This window comes from Cucurbita moschata, unplaced genomic scaffold (genome assembly GCF_002738365.1).
Source record: "Cucurbita moschata cultivar Rifu unplaced genomic scaffold, Cmos_1.0 Cmo_Scf00001, whole genome shotgun sequence".
NCBI lineage: Eukaryota > Viridiplantae > Streptophyta > Magnoliopsida > Cucurbitales > Cucurbitaceae > Cucurbita > Cucurbita moschata.
In genome coordinates this window covers 7,431,895-7,453,933 of record NW_019268517.1, presented here as the reverse complement: position 1 = coordinate 7,453,933, position 22,039 = coordinate 7,431,895, and the positions used below count along the sequence as shown (strand labels likewise).

General features: G+C 35.6%; 1 protein-coding gene, 1 long non-coding RNA gene and 1 pseudogene across 2 annotated transcripts; 1 reads left to right on the top strand and 2 right to left on the bottom strand.

The window, feature by feature from the left end:
* Positions 1-12,895: 12,895 nt before the first annotated feature.
* On the top strand, positions 12,896-16,171 carry LOC111448609 (cytochrome P450 87A3-like). The gene is made up of 8 exons (XM_023088294.1): positions 12,896-13,461; positions 13,542-13,691; positions 14,484-14,735; positions 14,808-14,897; positions 14,966-15,044; positions 15,149-15,255; positions 15,720-15,847; positions 16,061-16,171. Exons 1-8 carry the CDS (start codon positions 12,946-12,948, stop codon positions 16,146-16,148), a joined length of 1,410 nt encoding a protein of 469 aa, XP_022944062.1. The 5' UTR covers positions 12,896-12,945; the 3' UTR covers positions 16,149-16,171.
* A 203-nt stretch (positions 16,172-16,374) lies between these two features.
* On the bottom strand, positions 16,375-17,177 carry LOC111448653. Its single transcript, XR_002711468.1, has 2 exons — positions 17,097-17,177; positions 16,375-16,988 (listed from the first exon to the last, which is right to left on the bottom strand). It is a non-coding gene; the product is annotated as an uncharacterized LOC111448653 (long non-coding RNA).
* Positions 17,178-17,739: 562 nt separating this feature from the next.
* LOC111448633 lies at positions 17,740-19,451 on the bottom strand (annotated as a pseudogene).
* Between the last annotated feature and the right edge of the window lie 2,588 nt (positions 19,452-22,039).

Genomic DNA, 22,039 nt, shown 5'->3' with positions numbered 1-22,039 from the left:
ATACGATGCTTAATTTCTTAAGGGATGGAAGAAGCATTGATGAAGCAGGATAATCATTATTGTCAATGTACTCGGCTCGATGCAGGGTAATGATTGAAGAACCAAATATTTGAGCAAAGGAAATTGATCAAATTTTGGGAGAACTTCCAATTTGAAGCAATCTGAAAGGTTTATGCTGACCAAGTGAACAATGGCGTTCGAGAATAGTCAATCACAAGTCTGACTTCTCCATATCGCATATATGTATCTTTCGAACATTTGAATGTGGTTGTAAGCATTCTAAAACCCTTTTGCAGTCGTCGTTTAAGCCAATATTCATAGGCTCATCTTCGGAATAATTCCAAACTAACTTCAACTTTCGAACACCCAACTTTTGTTGTAAGTTAAAAGAATTCTTTTCAAGATCATCCGTTGTACAAAATTCCAAACCTTTAATAGTTAACGATCGCCTCAACTTATTCAATCTATTCAACTCGCTTAAATCACAACCAGCACCTTTGTTTAATACAAAAAGATTCATTGTTTGAAGACCAGTAAGCTCACCTAGTCCTTTGGGTAAATTAGTCAAATAATCGCAACCACTTAAATCAAGATGCTTAAGGTTGACACATTTTTTAATATCTTTCGGTAATTCTTTTAACAACACACAACTTTGCAAGATGAGTGTTTCCAAATTCTTCAATTTATCTATCAAATCTGGAAGGAATTCTATACGAAAATTTTCAGCAAGGCTTAGATACCTAATATTCCTCCAATTTTTTGCATCCCTCGACAACTTTTTTAAGTGCACACACTTATTAAGAATAAGTGATTCCAAATTATACAACTCAGGCATAGCATTCGGAAGGAACCTAAGTTTAGATTCAAATATCTTAAATGCTTTAACTTGCCAATAGATTTAGACAATGCTTGAGGAGAGATCAAATTCAACCTCAATGTTCTTAATTGCAAAAACTTGGAAGGGATTACTTTAAAGACTTTTTAGCAATCGTTACTGAGAGCATCGATAATTAATGTCCTCAAATTCCTTGCTTCACTCAATAATTTTAAGGAATCCAATTTAAAATTGGAGTCAAGGTAAATTGAGATATAACGAGTTCTTTCAATGACCACCCTATCATTTGCGTCCATAGAAATGTAATCGTTTTTTACTATTGAACAAGCAAGATTATGCATTAAATTATGCATCTTAATCTCTACTATGCCACCGATTTTATTTTTTGTGACATCTTGAAGGTCAACATCTTGGAAGAATGACCTTGATAATAACTCCATCAAATAATTTTCACTAATATCATTTAGCTCAATTTTGCCAATTGATTAAATGAAACCTTGTACCACCAATTGTCATCATTTGATCTTTTTGAAAGATATAATCTTCGGGGAATGAAGTGTTAGGATAGCTCAACAACGCACACACTCGATCAAGATGAACAAAAAAAAAAAAAAAACAAACAAACAAAAAACAGTAAGAAAAATATTGACTAAAGGTTTTATTGATGACTTCAGTCATACAACAACACAAAATACAGATAAGGAAGAAAGTAACACAAAATAAATAAGGAAGAAAGTACCTTTTGAGAGCAATGGCTAGTGGGTATATACATCGTTTCAATTTACTAAATATAGTTTTTAAAAATTTAAACCTATAGCGTATTTACCAAATATGTACCATATATACATAGATGAAATATCTATCTCTACCAAGTCTACATACATAAAATATCTTGTAAATATATCTGTACCGCATCAGGCTCCATAAAGAACAATATGCAAAACATTACTCCAAACTAGATTGGAGATGGTTATAACTGAGCTCCAATATTGATAGCATGAATTGTGCCTCCTCTCTTTGCCCTAAAAGTATAGGATGAAATTGTATTAAAAGTCCCTGCAACTAGCTGATGACTTGTTGTGATCAAAATTCTATGACCTTCTGCACCACCCATTAACAATCTTTTAAGATTAACCCATTTCTTTAATTTTCATTCCACACATCATCCACGATGAACAAATACTTTTTCCCATCAATATGCTTTCGAACTTCACTTTGCAACAAATCTATTTGAAGGATCTTAGGCTTCTTTCCTGTCCCATACTCTATAATCTTCTCAACAATAACCTTCACATCAAATTGTTCCGAAATACACACCCATAATGTCAACTTCAATTGTGCGGTTGTGTTTTCATTTTTGTAGACACATTGTGCAAGTGCGGTCTTTCCCAATCCTCCCATTCCAACTATGACAATTGTTGCAATGTTCTCATGAATTTCCGTATTTGTATCTAACAGAAGATCCATAATTGCTTTCTTGTCATCGTTCCTACCAACCACTTCTTCATCATACATAAAAGAAGAAGTCTCTTACATAAAAGAGGAAGTCTCTTGACTCTTCCTCAGCTCATCATTTCGAGTATCTATAGCACGCTCCATGTAATGAAATTGATTTTTATCAGTATCAATATCACTTAGTTTCTCTCTAATGTCTTTAATTTTGTGACTCATTTTAAACCGAATGCAATATGATGAGGCATAGAGAAAACTTCACGTACCTCTTTCACCCCTCTTTTACTTTTGGCTATAAGTTTTCGCCGCACGGTTTCATAAGCAAACTCGTTAACCAAGTCCTCGACATCGTAGAAAGTATCTTTGACCCTCGAAATCCAATTCTACACAGATTAAAGTTATATTTTTAAATTTGTGTTTAATAGATTTTTCATACATTTTAACGCTCTTTATTATTAATTAGTTTAATTAGACTATAAAAAATTAAGATTTTTAATTAATGAAACTCTAAAATTACCCTTTTTTTTTGTACAAAAGAATTATGAAATTTATTTATTTAATTTTTTTTTTACCGTCTAAGGATCTATTCGAAAGTTTCAATTTTATATACCACAAATATTCATAGATATGTTAGGTTGGAAAAGAATGTTCAAAAGGCATATTAAGATATTTTGAACGTCCATGAATCTAAACTATAATTGTAATTTATCCTTTGAATTGCTTCAATCAGAATAATTTTGGTAATCAATTCAATATACCTATTTTGAAAACTTAACAAACAGGGAGTTGGAACACATTTTCATGAGATAAAATTTATCCCTTCTCGTGCAAGGTATGTAGATGAGTAGTTCTGTAAGTCCTGTTTTCGACACATAAATAAGGTACCCACTTTCTCACGATCACGAAAAAAACTTCGTTTATGGTTGAATCATAAACAAATTATTCATCAGAGAATTAGTGGTGGTGCTTGATAATATTTGCTAAAACCACCACACCTAATAGATGAAATTTCTCTATTTATAATCATTTAGAGAATCAAATAAATTACAATCGATAGGTTAAGAGCAATAAATGGATACATAATATTTAGCTATAATAAAAAGTCAAATATGATATATGATAAACTATAATTGGGGACTAAATATCCTTTGACACCCTGTATCAGATTTGACGAACGTGAAACTTGGATCTAAAAAAATTAAAAGAGAGGTCGAGAAACACTTTTTTAGGAAGATGTCAGCAACCTGGTTCGGAAGAGACGTCTGGTTGGGCGACATAATATTTAGCGTTTATAACCGAAGTTATAATGGTAAATGTTTGATATTTAAATTTTATGAGATTTCAGTTATTAATATAACATCTATTGTGAATATGATTTTTTTTAAATAGTTAAAAAAAATAACCCGACAACAATATGATTTTTTTTAAATAATTAAAAAAAAAAGTAAAGTTGGGTTGTTAACACTCTTTGGATTGCTTGGGCAATCCAACCATCTCGAAATTTCGGATTGGTCTAAAATAATTTTTCAATTTAATGCAAGTGATCGCGTCTATTCTAAGTTATAACCAAATTTAAACAAGTAGCCAATTGGTAATAACGCCATAAACGAGACATAATTGGTAACAAATCATTAATTAACGGATAAAAATTAAATTAACAATATAGCATTAGATGGTCAACGTGCCTCAATCTATCTATGCATTTATTAAGATTATTAATTTTCTTTATTATTAATAGCGTATTTAATAGATTAAAGTCATATTTTGAAATTTGTGTCTAATCGATTTTTTATACATTTCAACCCTCTTTAAAATTAATGAGTTTAATTAGATTATAAAGAATTAAGATTTTTAATTAATAAAAATCTAAAATTACATTTTTTTTTTGTACAGGTTTATGAAATTTATTTATTTAATTTTTTTAGATCTATCAGAAAGTTTAAATTTTATATACCAGAAATTTTTTAGATCTATCAGAAAGTTTCAATTTTATATACCAGAAATATTCATTGATCTGTTAGGTTGGATAAAAATGTTCAAAAGACCTATTACGAAATTTTGAACGTCCATGAATCTATTAGACATAAATTTTAAAGCTTAGAAGCTATAATTGTAATTTACCCTATTAAATTATAATTCTTAAGATGATCATATGAGACACGATCTTAAACCTAAGTAAGTTATGAATTTCTATCGGTGAGTTTATCCTTTGAATTGGGTGAAGTGAGAATAACTTTTGTAACCAATTCAATATACTAACTATTTTGAGAACTTAACAAGTAGAAAGTTGCGTTAGAATCGCTCCAACGCACACCCTCGATCAAGATGAACACAAAGAACATGAGAGAGAAAATTCAAGAGAAATATTGGCTAAAATTTTATTGATACTTGTGTGTGTACAACAAGAAAGAATACAGAGAACGAAGAAAATACATTTTGGTAGCAACTCATTAGATATATATAGGGTTTTAATTTACTAAATATAGCTTTCAAAGATTTAACCACCGCATCAGGCTCCATATCCCAACAATCTCCCACTTAAAAGACGTATCCAGTCAACCAAAAATTTCATTCTCAATTTGCACCATACCACTTGAGGTTTGCACAACCTCAATGTTCCAACATCAACACAAAATGTTTGCTAGATTCCTTGCATCCTCTGTCTTCTCCAAACACATCACCATCTTTCATTAGCCTTCGAATGAAATGGTATCACCTTCTGTGTTTTGTCTTTGAATGATAGACCGGGTTCCTCGCCAACTGCATGACACTCTAACTATGTACTTGAAAAATCTTCTTGCATTGCTTCTTGCCTAATTCTTCTAGATAGTCTGTCATCCATTTCATTTTCTTTCTACCTTCAGCTATTGCCACATACTCAGCCTCAACAGATGAAAGAGCAACGCATTTCTGAAGCCTAGACATCCCATCATCCATGGCTTGCTCTCAATTGGTTGTATCGTCCAACTGTAGGACCTCATCAAGGGGCTTTCGTTCCCCTTCATCAGTCACCAAACGATAGTGTAAAGAAGGTACATACCTACCTATCTGATACTCTGATGGCTTTGAATGATCTTTTCAACACATTCTAAAGTGTCACTTGCTCTTCCTCTTGTTCCTCAGCAACAGTCTCAAGAGTTTCTTGAGTATCCGCTACAACATCACTAGGTGAATCTTTCAACAACTCAACCTCAACTCCCATTTGCTTTACCTCAGGTTCCTCAACAACAATCTTTTGAGTTTCTTGAGTTTCTGCTACAACATCACTAGATGAATCTTTCAGCAACTCAACCTCAACTCCCACTTGCTTCGTTGTCTCAATACTTTTCTTCAATCCTCTAACAGTCTTTGTGAAGCTAACTCGTTTCTGTTTGCTCATACTGCAGTTCTCACAAGGACTCATTTCAACAGATTTCAAACCTTCCAAAACTCCTTCCGTAGCCAGCATCTCCATTCCTTTAACACTCATATGTCCAAGTCTATTATTCCATAGACATGAATTTGAAGCACTCTCAGCAACAACAACTATGTTCATACACCCTGCAATGGTGTATAAGGTCCCTAATTTTGTGCCACGTGCTACCACCATAGAACCCTTTGATGGTGTTAATATAACACATGCGGAAGCAATTTGGATCTTAGGCACTTTTAGAACATCAATTATTGTAAATAACTAGCATGTTCATAAGTATTAAAACTTAATGAGTTTAAATACTAACTTTTTGTAGTTCAAACTCTTTTTGCCTCACGAACCGGTTTCGAACCACCACTAGTGTCTTCTCCACTATCCTCCGGCCTTAGAACGGGATTGTGGAATCCGGTGAGTGACTAAACTTGGGAGGGATTTTGTATATGTGAAGAGAGTGTTTGTGAGAGGTTTTTCTCAAGGTTTTTCACCAAGATGAAGAAGACCTTCCATGTATCATGATCACTCTATTTAAAGAGTCATGTTTGCATGTTCATGCAAATTTGAGATCACCAAATTTTGACACTTAAAATTCCACTCAAATGTTTGGGATTATGTGGAGCATGCATGTTTGAGTTAACCAAATTTTGACACCTCAAAATTCCACTAACATGGATTTTTTCATTACATGAAAGTCAACATTTTTACTTTCTTCATTTTAATTCAACAATTAATTTGAATAATGAATTTCAAATTAAAGTAACATTAAATGATTAATTAAACTATTTAATTAATATTTAATATTAATTCAAATGTCAATCCCAATCAATTCCGACACATAATTGATTAAGATATTTAAATCTTATTTAAATATCTCAGATTCTCTCTTTTGTTTAATTAGTAAATAAAAAAAAAATTGCGGTTAAATATATCGTATATATGTAACGCATATTCCCTAATTTGAATTCGAACACTTCGAACTCACTCGTCACACTGTTCTATGGTTTAGTCCGATATGAGCTAGCAGAGGGACCTAATGGACCTATAGATCATGGGCTCCAACGATCCAAGATTAACCGGTTAAACTCATTAACCTGGTTAACCAACATTCGTTAACTACTAGGACACTCCACTATAGCCTAGTAGTTGCACTCCCCTCACTATAGATATATTTCTGTCCATCTGATATAACCATGATTAGTAAGTCGATCCTTCAGAGGTTGTTCGTAACTAGAGCTGGGTCAATTTACCGTTTTACCCCTGAAGTTACTTCTTGTTCCTTATGTCTCACTGATCCTCTAATGAACAATTGGTTTGTGGTCCAACCAGTAAACCGAATCCCTCTCAGGCCAATGAGAGGGTGGGGCCCCTTGTTCAAGACCTGGAGTCAGTGCTTAAGGGAACTACCTTTCTTCTATCCCTAAAAGTGGGTAGGAGTGAATTCCGTCTTGCACCCCACGTTCCCAGCCATTCACCCAGTCTTACCCCTGAAATGGGAGGCCTGTTGAGTCGGCGAACTAGAGCCACTCTCACCCATGCAAATCTAAGGATAATTCCGAATAAACAAGAGTTCATGGTTAGCTCAGGATTAAAACCGAGTTACCTAGGTTATCGAATGAAAAGAAAATCAGTCTCAACAGTAAACGACATTATAAAGTGAGAATGGTTTTCTTCATGGTCCGATCTTATGCAATACTCATTGCATAGGACGCCCCCACTCACATGTCTCCACATGTACAATTTAGTGATCACATTGTTTATATCATATACAAAAGTGGGTCACATCCATAGTGTCCCCAGAATAAGGTACTCAGCCATATCCTTATACTATAGATCATTTTGACTATATACTTGAACTTGATCCCCCTTATGTCTCTACATATAGTTCAAGTAATCATACTATAGCCAGAGTGTTCTTAGTTTATTGGATTTAGATTAATGATCGTAAAGTTCACTTTATTCAATAACAATTTTTTACTGAATAAAAATCAATAATAACTTTATTGAAAATAGAATGTATCTTTGTTTACGAATGAGTTTTAGGACATAAAACCCAACACCCTTCACAATCTTCCACGAACTCTTCTCAAACTTTGTTGCATAACCTGTGCTATCCAATTGACCAATAAAGATCAGGTTCTTTTTGAGACCAAGAATATATCTGACATCCTTTAATGTCCACTGATTTCGTGCCCGAGTTTTTATGAAGGCATCCTCTTTTCCTTCAATCTCCAAATCTTTGTTATAAGCAATATACACCTTCTCGGAACTTTTAAACTTGAAATTTCGAAACAACTCTTTATTTGGAGATGAATGCAAAGATGCACCTGAATCCAAAATCCATGTTTTAATCAGATTGTCCATGCTAAGGATTAAAACATCCCCAATGTCTTCTGCTGAATTTATCGAATCATCGTCATCTTCTGATTTTTTTATTATGCTTTCTCTTTGTACAATCTGTCCGAAAGTGAACTTTTTTTCCACAACTCTAACACTTTACGTTTGGTTTGTTTGGAGATTTTTCTCAGTTCCTTGATTTTGATCGCCCATTGTTTGGGTCCTTTGATTTACTTCTTCCCCTTCGATCAACACTAAGAGCATTGTCTAATGAATCTCCAATTTCCCGTTTGCGAATACTTTCGCTAAGAACTACATCTTGAATTTCATCGAACTTTAGTTTATGAGATCCTCGTGAACTGCTGATCGCGGCAACAATAGTATCCCACGGCTCGGGGAAAGATGACATCAAAATCCATGCTTAATTTCATCTTCGAAATTAATATCCACTGAACCCATTTGACGTGTAATCATATTGAATTCATTTATATGACCAGCAACAAATCCACCTTCAGAGATTTGTAGATTAAATAACCTCCACATTACACCTTGTTCAAAGCCAACGGTTTCTTGTACATATTCGATAGTACCTTCAATAAATCTGACATTGTCTTCCCCTTGATATAATATTCAACGCTACGTTTTTGGACAGTGTCAAACGGATCAACCCTAAATCCTGACTATCCTTGAGCTTCCACTGCTCCGTGGTCATAGTATCCGATTTCACCCCCAACAGGAGTTCGTGAAAACCTTTTTGGTACCAACAATCTTCAATCTGCATCTTCCAAAATCTAAAATCGGATCCATCAAACTTTTCAATTCCAATTTGTTCATTAGAGAATCAGGGGTGCTTGATAATATTTGCTAAAACCACCCTACCTAAATGGTGGTGAAATTTCTCTATTCATAATCATTTAGAGAATCAAATAAATTACAAAGCATAGGAAAAGAGCAATAAATGAAAAGAGCAATAAATGGATACATGATATTTAATATAATAAAACGTCAAATATGATATATGATAAACTATAATTCAGCGCTAAATATCCTTAACACCCTTGCAAGTTGAGAGTTGGATTTGAACAAACGTGAAGTTTGGATCTGAAAAATTCAAAGAGAGATCGAGAAACACCTTTTGTGAAGATGTCAGCTACCTGGTTCGAAGGAGACGTTTGATTGGGCTGCATAGTATTGAATGTTTGTAACTGAAGTTAGTGATGAGTTGTTAATAGTAAATGTTTGATATTTGAATTTTATGAGATCTCAGTCATTAATATAATATCTATTGTGAATATGATTTTCTTTTTAAATAATTAAAAAAGAAGTTAGGTTGAATTGTCAACTCTATTTAGATTACATCTATGGTGAATATGTTTTTTTTTAAATAATTAAAAAAGAAGTTAGGTTAAATTGTCAACGTTATTTAGATTGCTTGGATCACCAACCTAACCATCTTGAAATTTCGAATGGATCTAAAATAATTTTTCAACTTAATGCAAGTCAACGTGTCTATCTCCATCTAAGTTAAAACCAAATTTAAACAAGTAGGCAATTGGTAATATCCTTGCAAACGAAACATAATTGGTACAAATAATTAATTAACAGATAAAAATTAAATTAACAATATAGCATTAGATGGTAGACTTGCCTCGATCTATCTAGCTATGCATTTTTTTAAGATTATTAATTTTATTAATAGCGTATTTAATTGGTTAAAGTCATATTTTGAAATTTGTGTCTAATAAATTTATACATTTTAACACTCTTCAAAATTAACGAGTTTAATTAGATTATAAGAATTAAGATTTTTAATTAATGAAACTCTAAAATTACAATTTTTTTTTTGTACAAAAGATTTATTTTTTTATTTTTATTTTATTTTTACCGGCCAAGGATCTATTAGAAAATTTCAATTTTATATACCACAATTATTCATGTTGGGTTGGAAAATAATGTTCAAAAGACCTATTAAAAAATTTTGAACGTCATTGGACATAAATTTTAAAGTTTCGAAACTATAATGGTAATTTATCTTATTAAATAATATTTCTTAAGATATCATATAAGACACCATCTTAAACCTAAGTAAGTTATGAACTTCTATCGGTAAGAGTTTATCCTCTGTGAAGTGAGAATAACTTTTGTAACCAATTCAATATATCACTTTTGTAACCAATTCAATATACCTACTACTTTGAAACTTAAAAAATGGAGAGTCAGTGTTAGGATGCCTCAATAACGCACACACTCGATCAAGATGAACACAAGAACAGGAGAGAGAAAATTAACGAAGAAATATTGACTAAAGGTTTTATTGATGACTTATCGTAGGTACAATAAGAGAGAATAAAGAGAAGGAAGAAAGTACATCTTGGAAGCACATAATCGGGTATATATATGTTTTCAGTTTACTAACTTTCAAAGATTTAAGGACCTACAAGATATAATCTATCAGATATATATCCCTATCAAACCTTTACCAAATATTTACGATATGTATCTCTCAGATCTTTACGAAATATCTACCAAATATATATCTACTAGATCTTTACTGTACATAGGCATTCAGCTCCATATCCCAACAATCTCTCACTTGGAGACTGATCTTGGGAGATTGATCTAGTCAACTGAGGATTTGCACAACTTCAATATGCACCATACCACTGAGGATTTGCACAACTTCAATATTCCAACACCAACACAAAATATTTGCTGGATTCCTTGCACCCTCTATCTTCTCCAAACACATCACCATCTTCCACTAACCTCCGAGTGAAATGGTATCACCTTCTGTGTTTTGTCTTTGAATGATAGACCGGGTTCCTTGCCAACTGTATGACACTCTAACTATCTACCTAAAGAATCTTCTCGCACTGCTTCTTACCTAATTCTTCTAGATAGTCTGTCATCCATTTCATGTCCTTTCTAGCTTCAGCTATTGCCACGTACTCAGCTTCAGCAGATGAAAGAGCAATGCATTTTTGAAGCCTAGACATCCCATCATCCATGATTTGCTCCCACTTGGTTGTATCGTCCAACTGTAGGACCTCATCAAGGGGCTTTCGTTCTCCTTCACCAGTCACCAAATAATAGTGTAAAAAAGGTACATACCTGTCTGGTACTCTGACAGCTCTGGATGATCTTTTCAACACCTACTCAGGTGTCACTTGCTCTGCCTCTTGTTCCTCAGCAACAACTTTCGTTCTCCTTCATCAGTCACCAAATAATAGTGTAAAAAAGGTACATACCTGTCTGATACTCTGACGGCTCTGGATGATCTTTTCAACACCTGCTCAGGTGTCACTTGCTCTGCCTCTTGTTCCTCAGCAACAGTCTCAGGAGTTTCTTGAGTATCCGCCACAACATCACTAGGTGAATCTTTCAGCAACTCAACCTCAACTCCCACTTGCTTTACCTCCGATTCCTCAACAGCAGTCTCAAGAGTTTCTTGAATATCTGCTACAACATCACTAGATGAATCTTTTAGCAACTCAACCTCAACTCCCACTTACTTCGTTGTCCTGACACTTTTCTTCAATTCTCTAACAGTATTTGTGAAGCTAACTCATTTCTGTTTGCTTATACCGCAGTTCTCACAAGGACTCATTTCAACAGATTTCAGACCTTTCAAAACTCCTTCCACAGCCAGCATCTTCATTCCTTTAACACTCATATGTCTAAGTCTATTATGCCATAGACATAAATTTGAAGCACTCTCAGCAACGACAACTATGTTCATACACCCTGCAGTGGTGTATAAGGTTTCAAATTTTGTGCCACGTGCTACCACCATAGCATCCTTTACAATCTTCTACGAACTCTTCTCAAATTTTGTTGCATAACCTGGGCTATCCAACTAACTAATAGAGATCAGGTTCTTCTCGAGGCCAGGAATATATATGACATTCTTTAATGTCCATTGATTTCCTGCCGGAGTTTTTACGTAGACATCCTCTTTTCCTTCAATCTCCAAATTTTTGTTATCAGCAAGATACACCTTCTCGAAACTTCCAGACTTGAAATTTTAAACAACTCTTTACTTGGAAACGAATTAAAATATGCACCTGAATCCAAAATCCATGATTCAATCGGATTGTCCACGCTGAAGATTGAAGCATTCCTAATGTCTTCTGCTGAATTTATCGAATAATCGTCATCTTCTGATTTTTTATTCTGTTTTCTCTTTGTACAATCTTCCCGAAAGTGACCTTTTTCAACACAACCCCAACACTTTACGTTTGGTTTATTTGGAGATTTTCCTCCATTCCTTGATTTTGATCGCCCATTGTATGGGCCTTTTGATTTACTTCTTTCCCTTCGATCAACACTGAGTGCATTGCCGGATGAATCTTCGATTTCCCGTTTGCGAATACTTTCGCTAAGAATTACATCTCGAATTTCATCGAACTTCAGTTTATCAGATCCTCGTGAACTGCTGATCGCGGCAACAATAGTATCCCACGACTCGGAGAAAGATGACATCAAAATCACTGCCTTAATTTCATCTTTATAATTAATATCCACCGAACTTAATTGACTTGTAATCATATTGAATTCATTTATATGACTAACAACAGATCCACCTTCAGACATTTGTAGATTAAACAGCCTCCGCATCCCACCTTGTTCATACCTGACGGTTTCTCGTACATATTTGCCTATAATAAAATAGACCGTAATAGAAGACAAATATCCACATCTTTACCTATAATAAAGAGTAAAAAATGATGTATATAGTAAACTATAATTTATGACTAATTACACTGGTAAAATGTAATTTTTGTCCATATTGAATCAACAAGGTTTACATTAAAATCTTAACTAGTTGAACGTCCAATGAGGCTATAAGAGATGATAAGAGCACATCCAAGCACCACTTACCCACAAACTTCCATTTCAGTTTGCAGCAACCAAAATGTGGGTTCTTTTGATAGGAACTATTGTTGTTTTGAGCTTTACACACTGGCTTTACCGTTGGAGAAACCCCAAATGTAATGGGAAACTCCCACCAGGTTCAATGGGGTTCCCTCTGCTTGGTGAAACCTTCCAGTTCTTCGCTCCCAATACCTCCTCTGATGTCCCTCCTTTCATCAGAAACAGAGTGGATAGGTACGGACCAATCTTCAGAACAAGTTTGGTGGGAAGACCGCTGATTGTCTCAACCGACCCCGACTTCAATCACTTCATCTTTCAACAAGAGGGTCACTTGTTCCAGAGCTGGTATCCATCTACCTTCACCGAGATACTTGGAAGGAAAAATGTTGGTTCTTTGCACGGTTTCATGCATAAGTTTGTGAAGAACATGGTTCTTCATCTTGTTGGCCCTGAAAATCTGAGGAAGATGATATCTGAAGTGGAGGCTGTAGCTACCACAAGATTGACACAATGGTCATCTCTTGAATCGGTTGAATTGAAGGATGAGACTGCAAGTGTAATTACAATGAAAAGTTTAGAACCAAATCTGTTTGTTCTCCATGTTTGGTTTGATACTGATTTTTGTTGTTCTTGCAGATGATTTTTAATCTGACTGCAAAGAAGCTGATTAGTTATGATTCAGAAAATTCTGAAGAGAATTTGAGAGACAACTTTGTTGCCTTCATTCAGGGGTTGATTTCCTTCCCTCTAAATGTTTTTGGAACAGCTTATAACAAATGCTTACAGGTTAGCTAATTATGCTATGCACACTGTGAGTCCTACCTCGATGGGAGAGGAGAATAAACCACACTTCTTAGTAGATGCGTTTTAAAACCGTGAAGCTGACGCCGATACGTAATGGGTCAAAGCAAACAATATCTATTAGCGGTGAACTTGAGATGTTATAAATGGTATCAGAGCCAGACATCGGGCGGTGTGCCAACGAAGAGTTGGGCCCCAATGGGGTGGATTGTGAGGTCCCACATCAGTTGGAGAGGGAACTAACCTCTCCCTAATAGACGCATTTTAAAACCGTGAGGCTGACGCCGATACATAACGAGTCAAAGCAGACAATATCTATTAGCGGTGAACTTGAGATGTTACAAATAGTATCAGAGCCAAACATCGGACGGTGTGCTAGCGAGGACGCTGGACTCCAAGGGGTGGATTGTGAGGTCCCACATCGGTTGGAGAGGAAACTAACCTCTTCCTAGTAGATGCGTTTTAAAACTGTGAAGTTGACGGTGATACGTAACGAGCCAAAGTGGACCATATCTGCTAGCGGTGGGCTTGAGCTGTTACAAATGGTATCAGAGCCGAACATCGGGCGGTGTGCTAGCAAAGACGCTGGGCCCCAAGAGGGGTGGATTGTGAGGTCCTACATCCGTTGGAGAGGGGAACAAACCTCTCCTTAATAGACGTGTTTTAAAACCGTGAGATTGATGACGATACATAATAAGCCAAAGCGGACAATACCGACTAGTAGTGGGCTTGAACACCTCCTATAGGAATTGAGGGTCTCTTACCCTAAATCAACAGGGCAGGAAAAGAGCGATGAGGATGCTGAAAAACATGTTGCAAGAAAGGCGTGCAAATCCAAGGAAAGAGCAAACAGATTTTTTTGATTTTGTTCTTGAAGAACTGGCAAAGGATGGAACTCTTCTCACAGAGGAAATTGCTCTGGACCTCATCTTTGTGCTGCTTTTTGCGAGCTTCGAAACAACTTCACTTGCTATTACATTAGCCATTAAATTCCTCCTCAACAATCCTCATGTGCTGGAGGAGCTGACGGTCTGTTTAATGTTGTTTCAACTTTTAACAACAATATCCTCATGTTAAATCCATCATTTGCATCTTTATCAGTGTGAACATGAGGGGATATTGAAGGCAAGGGAGAATCCAGATTGTGGGCTTACATGGGGAGAATACAAATCCATGACATTCACATTTCAGGTTACTTTAATTATTTCATCTCTTTAAGGTCTCTATGTTTCTCATAACTAAACTCCTTCAATTGTCAGTTCATCAATGAAACTGTGAGACTGGCAAATATAGCTCCGGGAATCTTTCGAAAAGCTCTGAGAGACATCCCGTTTAAGGGTATGTATGTATGTATGTATGTATGTATGTATGTATATTGAGCTCAAAGATTCTTCTTCTTCAAAACATCATCACAAATGGCGGCTACACATTTGTTGGAGCAGGATATACCATTCCAGCTGGGTGGTCTGTTATGGTCTGCCCTCCTGCCGTGCACTTGAATCCTGAAATATATGTTGATCCTCTCGCTTTTAATCCATGGCGGTGGAAGGTATGTGGGGAAATATATCTTATTTCATTTTTTGGGTTGTCTTAGACCTTACTCCTCAGATCCCATGTCGATTGGAGAAGGGAACAAAACATTCGTTTTAAGGATGTGGAAACCTCTACTTAGCATACGCGTTTTAAAACTGTGAGGTTAATGGTGATATGTAACAAGCCAAAGCGGATAAGATCTACTAGCGGTGGGCTTCGGTGGTTACAAATGGTATTAGAGCTAAACACCGTGCAGTGTGCCAATGAGGACGTTGGACGTCCAAGGAGGTGGTTTGAGAGATTCCACATCGGTTGGAGAGTAGAACGAATCATTTCTTATAAGGATGTGGAAACCTCTTCCTAGCAGAAACGTTTTAGAACCGTGAAGCTGACAACAATACATAACGGACCAAAGTGAATAATATCATAGCGGTAGGCTTGAGCTATTATATGATAAATACAATTTGATATGGTTTGCAGAAATCCAAATTGAATGGAGCATCTAAACATTTCATGGCTTTTGGTGGGGGAATGAGGTTCTGTGTTGGTACAGATTTTTCCAAACTTCAAATGGCTGTGTTTCTCCACTGCCTGGTTACAAAGTACACGTAAGTTGCAAGAGAATGAGATGTTTAGACAGAGAAAGGCTAACTTCTCTGTATCTAAATCTCGTGTTCGACAATCATTTAGATTCTTTTTTTTGGTTGTATCTATAAGTTTTTTTGTTTTGTTACGTACCCAAACATTTTCAAAATTCAAGACAAGTTTTGAAAACTAATAAACCGATAGAGAACTAATGTTTGTACTATTGGGACGGTCAGGTTCAAAGCAATCAAGGGAGGCAATATCGTCCGAACGCCCGGTTTACAGTTTCCCGACGGCTTACACGTTCAAATCGTGGAGAAATGACAAAAAAAGCCTTGAACAAGAAGATAAACAGAAGTAGCAAACAAAGGATAATTGTGAAGAAAAAATGTCCAAACCAAATAAGCTGCATAACATATAGTGGTTCCACACACAAATTACCAATCAATAATCTTCAACAACATTAATGTTTAGTGTTATCTTTCATTTTCTTCTTCTTTTTTGTTTAGCCTTCATAGTACAGTCATAGAAAGCCAAAGAAAATGAAATCTACCCATAACTACAACCTTCATTTCTTTATGGCTTCATGTTCAACCACTTTTCATGAGATGAACCCGATCGGGCCTATGTTGCCGAAGTCTATTAATGACATGGGACACCGTTCTCATGTACTTAGCCAAACTCTTCCTAGTTCATTATTGGCATGTAAATAGATAGTGGGCTAGTGAGGATATTGGGCTCCAAAAGAGATGGATTGTGAGATCCCACATCGGTTCGAAAAGGAAACGAAACCTACCTTATAAAAGCGTAAAAACCTCTCCCTAGTAGACACGTTTAAAATCGTAAAGCTAATGACGATACGTAACGAGTTAAAGAGGATAATATCTGATAATGGGTTCTTACCGAAACCAATGTGACATTACCAATTCATTAACAAGTCCACAAAATTAAAATTACAAATGAATGGGCACATATAATAATACGAGTACATAAAGAAAATTACTTGGAAAGGAAACAAAGACTTGTACCTGAATGATTTGATAGGTTAGATGTTCTCATTTGCTTCTTTTGCAGGAAGACTATGCCAAATAAAGAGTGAACTTTCATAGATGAACCATCTTGGAGAAATATAATAATAATCCTCCCCAAGATAATTTTTGGTGTCTTGCATTGTAATAATGGTGGAAAGATGATGAGTTAGAGAAATCAATTGAAATGATTACATAATTAGTTTCAAGTATAAAAATAATGAGAGGAAATGATTTTGCATACCGGATGAGAACTGTAGTTGATGGATGAACAAGTTCTTCTTCGTTTCAATGTCAAAGATACGAAATGTCTACAAAGAGAACATGAGAAATTTTTGGCCAATCTTTTCCTCTTCCTTTCTTGTACCTATCTATTAATTTGGGGGAACCCCAAATTTTCAACGATTTCAAAGAGTTGAGGTTGTGAATCCCTTCCGTTAATGAAGTGAGCTTTGGACATTTGATAATTGACAGGTTTGAGAGTGATGTAAGGTTGCCTATCCATTCTGGTAGAGTTATTAAATTTGGACATCTTTCTATGCAGATGCTTTAAAGAGTTGTCACATGTTGAATCCCGTACGGCAAATACTCCAACTTAAGAATTTCACTGAGATATAAAGAGCGGAGACTTCGAAACTCTTTCCATAGTGCATCATTAGTAGGATGTTGTGCAAGAGAAGAAGATATTTGTAAGCTTTTGCAGTCTACGAATGAAAGTTTCTCAAGATCTGTGAAATGATAAAATAACTCCCTTGATAGAAACTCATCATACTAATATAAAGAGAAGATATTTTAGACCGGGTAGAAGAAGACTCGGCAATCTTTTCAATTACTTTATTAAGCAGTTGTAAACTAACTGCACTTAGTTGCAATGATTGCAAAGGGGCATGCCACGGGATTGAAGCCAACTGAGGGCAATCAATGATCCTTAGTTCACAAAGGCTTGTTGTAAGAAATGAGGCACATCCTTTTAAATTATGCATATATACTATGCTTAATTTCTTAAGGGATGGAAGAAGCATTGATGAAGAAGGATAATCATTATTGTCAATGTAATGTACTTGATGCAGGGTAATGATTGAAGACCCTAAATACTTTGAGAAAAGGAAAATGATCAAATTGGGGGAGAACTTCCAATTTGAAACAATCTGAAAGCTTTATGCTGACTAAGTGAATAAGGGCATTCGAGAATAGCCAATCACATAGTTTGACTTCTCCATATCCGCATATATGTATCTTTCGAACATTTGAATGTGGTTGTAAGCATTGTAAAACCCCTTTGCAGTCGTCCTTTAAGCCAATACTCATAGGCTCATCTTTGGAATAATTCCAAACTAACTTCAACTTAAACACCCAACTTTTGTTGCAAGTTAGAAGAATTCTTTTCAAGATCATCCGTTGTACAAAATTCTAAAACTTTAATAGTTAACGATCCCCTCAACTTGTTCAGTCTATTCAACTCGCTTAAATCACAACCAACACCTTTGTTTAATACAAAAAGATTCATTGTTTGAAGACAAGTAAGCTCACCTAGTCCTTTGGGTAAATGAGTCAAAGATTTGCAGCCACATAATTCAAGATGCTTTAAGCTTGACACATTTTTTAATATCTTTTGGTAATTCTTTTAACAGTAAACAGCTTTGCAAGATAAGTGTTTCCAAATTTAGCATACAAAAGACTTCCTATGATTCTTATGGCAAGAGGAAGGCCTTTTAACTTTGCCACAATCTCCTTTCCAATTTCGACTAGATTTGAATTTTCGAGTTCTTTTTCTGATTTATCACCTCTAAAAGCCATTTTTTTTAAACAATAGCCAAGCACTTTTGTCATCCAATTGTCCTAAAGCATAGGATGAAATTGAATCAAAAGTCTCTACAACTCGTTGATGACGTGTTGTGATCAAAGACTCTATAATCTTTTCAACAATAACTTTTACATCAAACTGTTCTGAAATACACACCCATAATTTCAACCTAAAATGTTCCATTTCGTTTTTATTGTTGTAGATAGTTTGTGCAAGTGCGATTTTTCCCAATCCTCCCATTCCAACTATGACAATCGTTGCAATGTTTTCATTGACTTTAGTAGTTGTATCTATCAGAAGATCCATAATTGCTTTCTTGTCATCATTCCTACCAACCACTTCATCATCATATATAAAAGAGAAGTCTCTCGACTCTTCCTCAACTCAGCATTTCGATTATCTATAACACGTTCCGAGAAATGGAATTGATGTTTATCAACATCAATAGCATTCAGTTTTTCTCTAATGTCTTTAATTTTGTGACTAACTTTAAAACGAAATGCCATCTGATGAGGCATAGAGAAAACTTGACGTACCTCTTTCGCCCCTCTTTGACTTTTGGCTATAACTTGTCGCCTCAAGGTTTCATAAGCGAACTCGTCAATCAAATCATCGACATCGTAGAAAGCATCTTTGACCCTTGAAATCCAATTCTTCACTTCATGGCTCTTGAACTGTTGCTCCTCTGCATCAAGGAGCGCAGCTTCCATGGCTGAAATGGTATGTTTGAGTTTGGTAAGCTCATCATCGAGGCCCCAAAGCAATTGAAACTGAGTGAGTGCAGGAGAGCCCAATTTGGCTATAAGGGATGCCGCAACATTGCATAGAATTGATTCCGCCATTACAAAGATATGACAAGTTTGAATCAGATTTCTTGGTTCTTCTTCTTCTTATACTGAATTTGAAGATCTCTTAGAGTGCGTAATCCCTTTTTCTTCTCCTTTTTTTGACCGCCTCACTTTGTCGGCTTCTAAGAATAGTGTTTATTTTGTTTTCTTATAATCAAGCAGTGGGCGGAGTGATGGCTGTTTGAGTGCCAAGTTGTCAAGTTGTCAAGTTTTCAAGTTGATGAATTGGAGGATTCCAAATGCATGTGCTTCACAATTATTCATAACCTTACATTGTCCCATCCTATATTCTTCCATTTGTAATTGAAAGAAAAAAAACTAAATTATTAGTTAATCCTTTCTATCAAATTATTAGTTATACTGGTATAAAAAAAATTATTTCTATCAAATACCCAATCCATTATGAGTAATTTGTGTATGAAATTAAATAATACAACAATCATAGATTCAATTCGATAGGATAATGACAGGAGTTTATTGATATCTTGAATTTGAAAGGTGTAACCTCGTCATAAATCAATCTCATGAAGGACAACATCAATCTTGAACATCATCTATGGAAGATTAGTTGGTGACTCTTTTATTAGACCATAAAGTCGCACTAAATCTAGAAGAAGTGACTCCTGTGCGGTCCAACTAATGAGTCTACTTTATGTAGTCCCTTGTCGAGCTCAAGATGGGTTTATGGGGCGATGACCCTGTTTAGAAGGTACTTGACCATTTCAACACACGGTAGTGACAATAATCTTGAAGTAGCTTTGACGCATTATCTTATCTGACTTATCTAAGTTAAGCTCAACCGTACTGAATTCTAAAATTAATGTTGGACCAAGGTAATATTAGGCTCAATCTAAGTCAATAATAACACTAAAATCATGTAATTTAAATAATTGTGAAGAAAGAATTTCATGCTCAAAGTCGCTTAGTTTTTTTGAAACATGATATTCTTGGGGCTCGAATGGAACTCGATCGTTTAATGACTATTCTCTCTTAGGTTATTTGACAAGAACTACTCAATATGTTTCCCTCTATGACCGCATAGCTCTAGAATGCTCCTCAACCTCGACTGGTCGCCTGCGAACACTTGAACAAAAAAAAAAAGAAAAAGGAAAACTAGGATGAGTATAAAAAATTATACTAAATAAACCACCTACTTACTATATGATATCTTACTTAGGAACTTACTTAGGAATGTGTAGAGTACCTCCTATGCCTAAGATAGTCCCCCTCATTGGGGGTGCGACCCCTCCTTTCCATGGCGGTGGGAGGTATGTGATGAAATATATCTTATTTATGTGAGAGCTTGTTATACCTTAGGTTGTGAAAGCTTGTTACTCCTGAGATCCTACATTGGTTGGAGACAGGAATGAAGCATTTTTTATAAGAATGTGGAAACCTCTTCCCAACAGACGCGTTTTAAGATTGTGAGGCTGACGACGATATGTAACGAGCCAAAGCGGACAATATTTGCTAGTGGTGGACTTGGGCTGTTACAAATGGTATTGGTGACAGACACCGTGCAATGTGCCAACGAGGACGTTGGACGCCTCCAGGAGGGTGGTTTGTGAGATCCCACATCGATTGGAGAGTAGAACGAAGCATTTCTTATAAAGATGTGGAAACCTCTTTCTAACAGATGCGTTTTAGAACCGTGAGGCTGATAATAATGCATAAAGAATCAAAGTAAATAATATTTGATAGTGGTGGCTTGGACGGTTATACTGATATGGTTTGCAGAAATCTGAATTGAATGGAGCCTCTAAACATTTCATGGCTTTTGGTGGGGGGAATGAGGTTATGTGTTGGTACAGATTTTACCAAACTTCAAATGGCTGTGTTTCTCCACTGCCTGGTTACAAAGTACAGGTACGTTGCAAGAATGAGATGTTTAGACAGAGCATGACTAACTTTCTCGGTATCTAAATCTCATTCCCTGTTCGATAATCATTTACTTTTCGGTTCATAGATTTTTTTTTGCTTTTATCTAGAAGTTTTTTGTTTTATTACGTACTGTTAAATAAAAGCAAAGCCCTGATTTATTTAGTCAGGTTTGTAAAAACATTGAGTTCACCATGGAGGAGCCTGATTCTAGGGGCCATTGTTTTGTCAATTTGGGCGAAGTCTTCGTCAACTTCCCTTTGTACAATTGGTTTTTCTATTTTCGTAATTAGATTTGTTATTTAAACCGTTCAACGGAAGTAAAATAAGATATCGAGTCTTCAGCAATCTCAGCGAATCTCTCACTCTCTCTCCTCTTACTTCCGCTAAATTTTCCTTCGAAGAAACCTTCGGCCAATTTTTCGTCGACACTGTCTTCCGAATTGCCAGAGTCAACACGTACCATTTTCAAAATTCAAGACAAGTTTTGAAAACTAATAAATCAAGAGAGAAACTAATGTTCGTACATTTGGAAGTGTTAGGTTCAAAGCAATCAAGGGAGGCAATATCGTCCAAACGCCCGGTTTACAATTTTTCGACGGCTTTCACGTTCAAATCATGGAGAAATGACAAAAAAAAAAAAAAAAAAAAAAAACT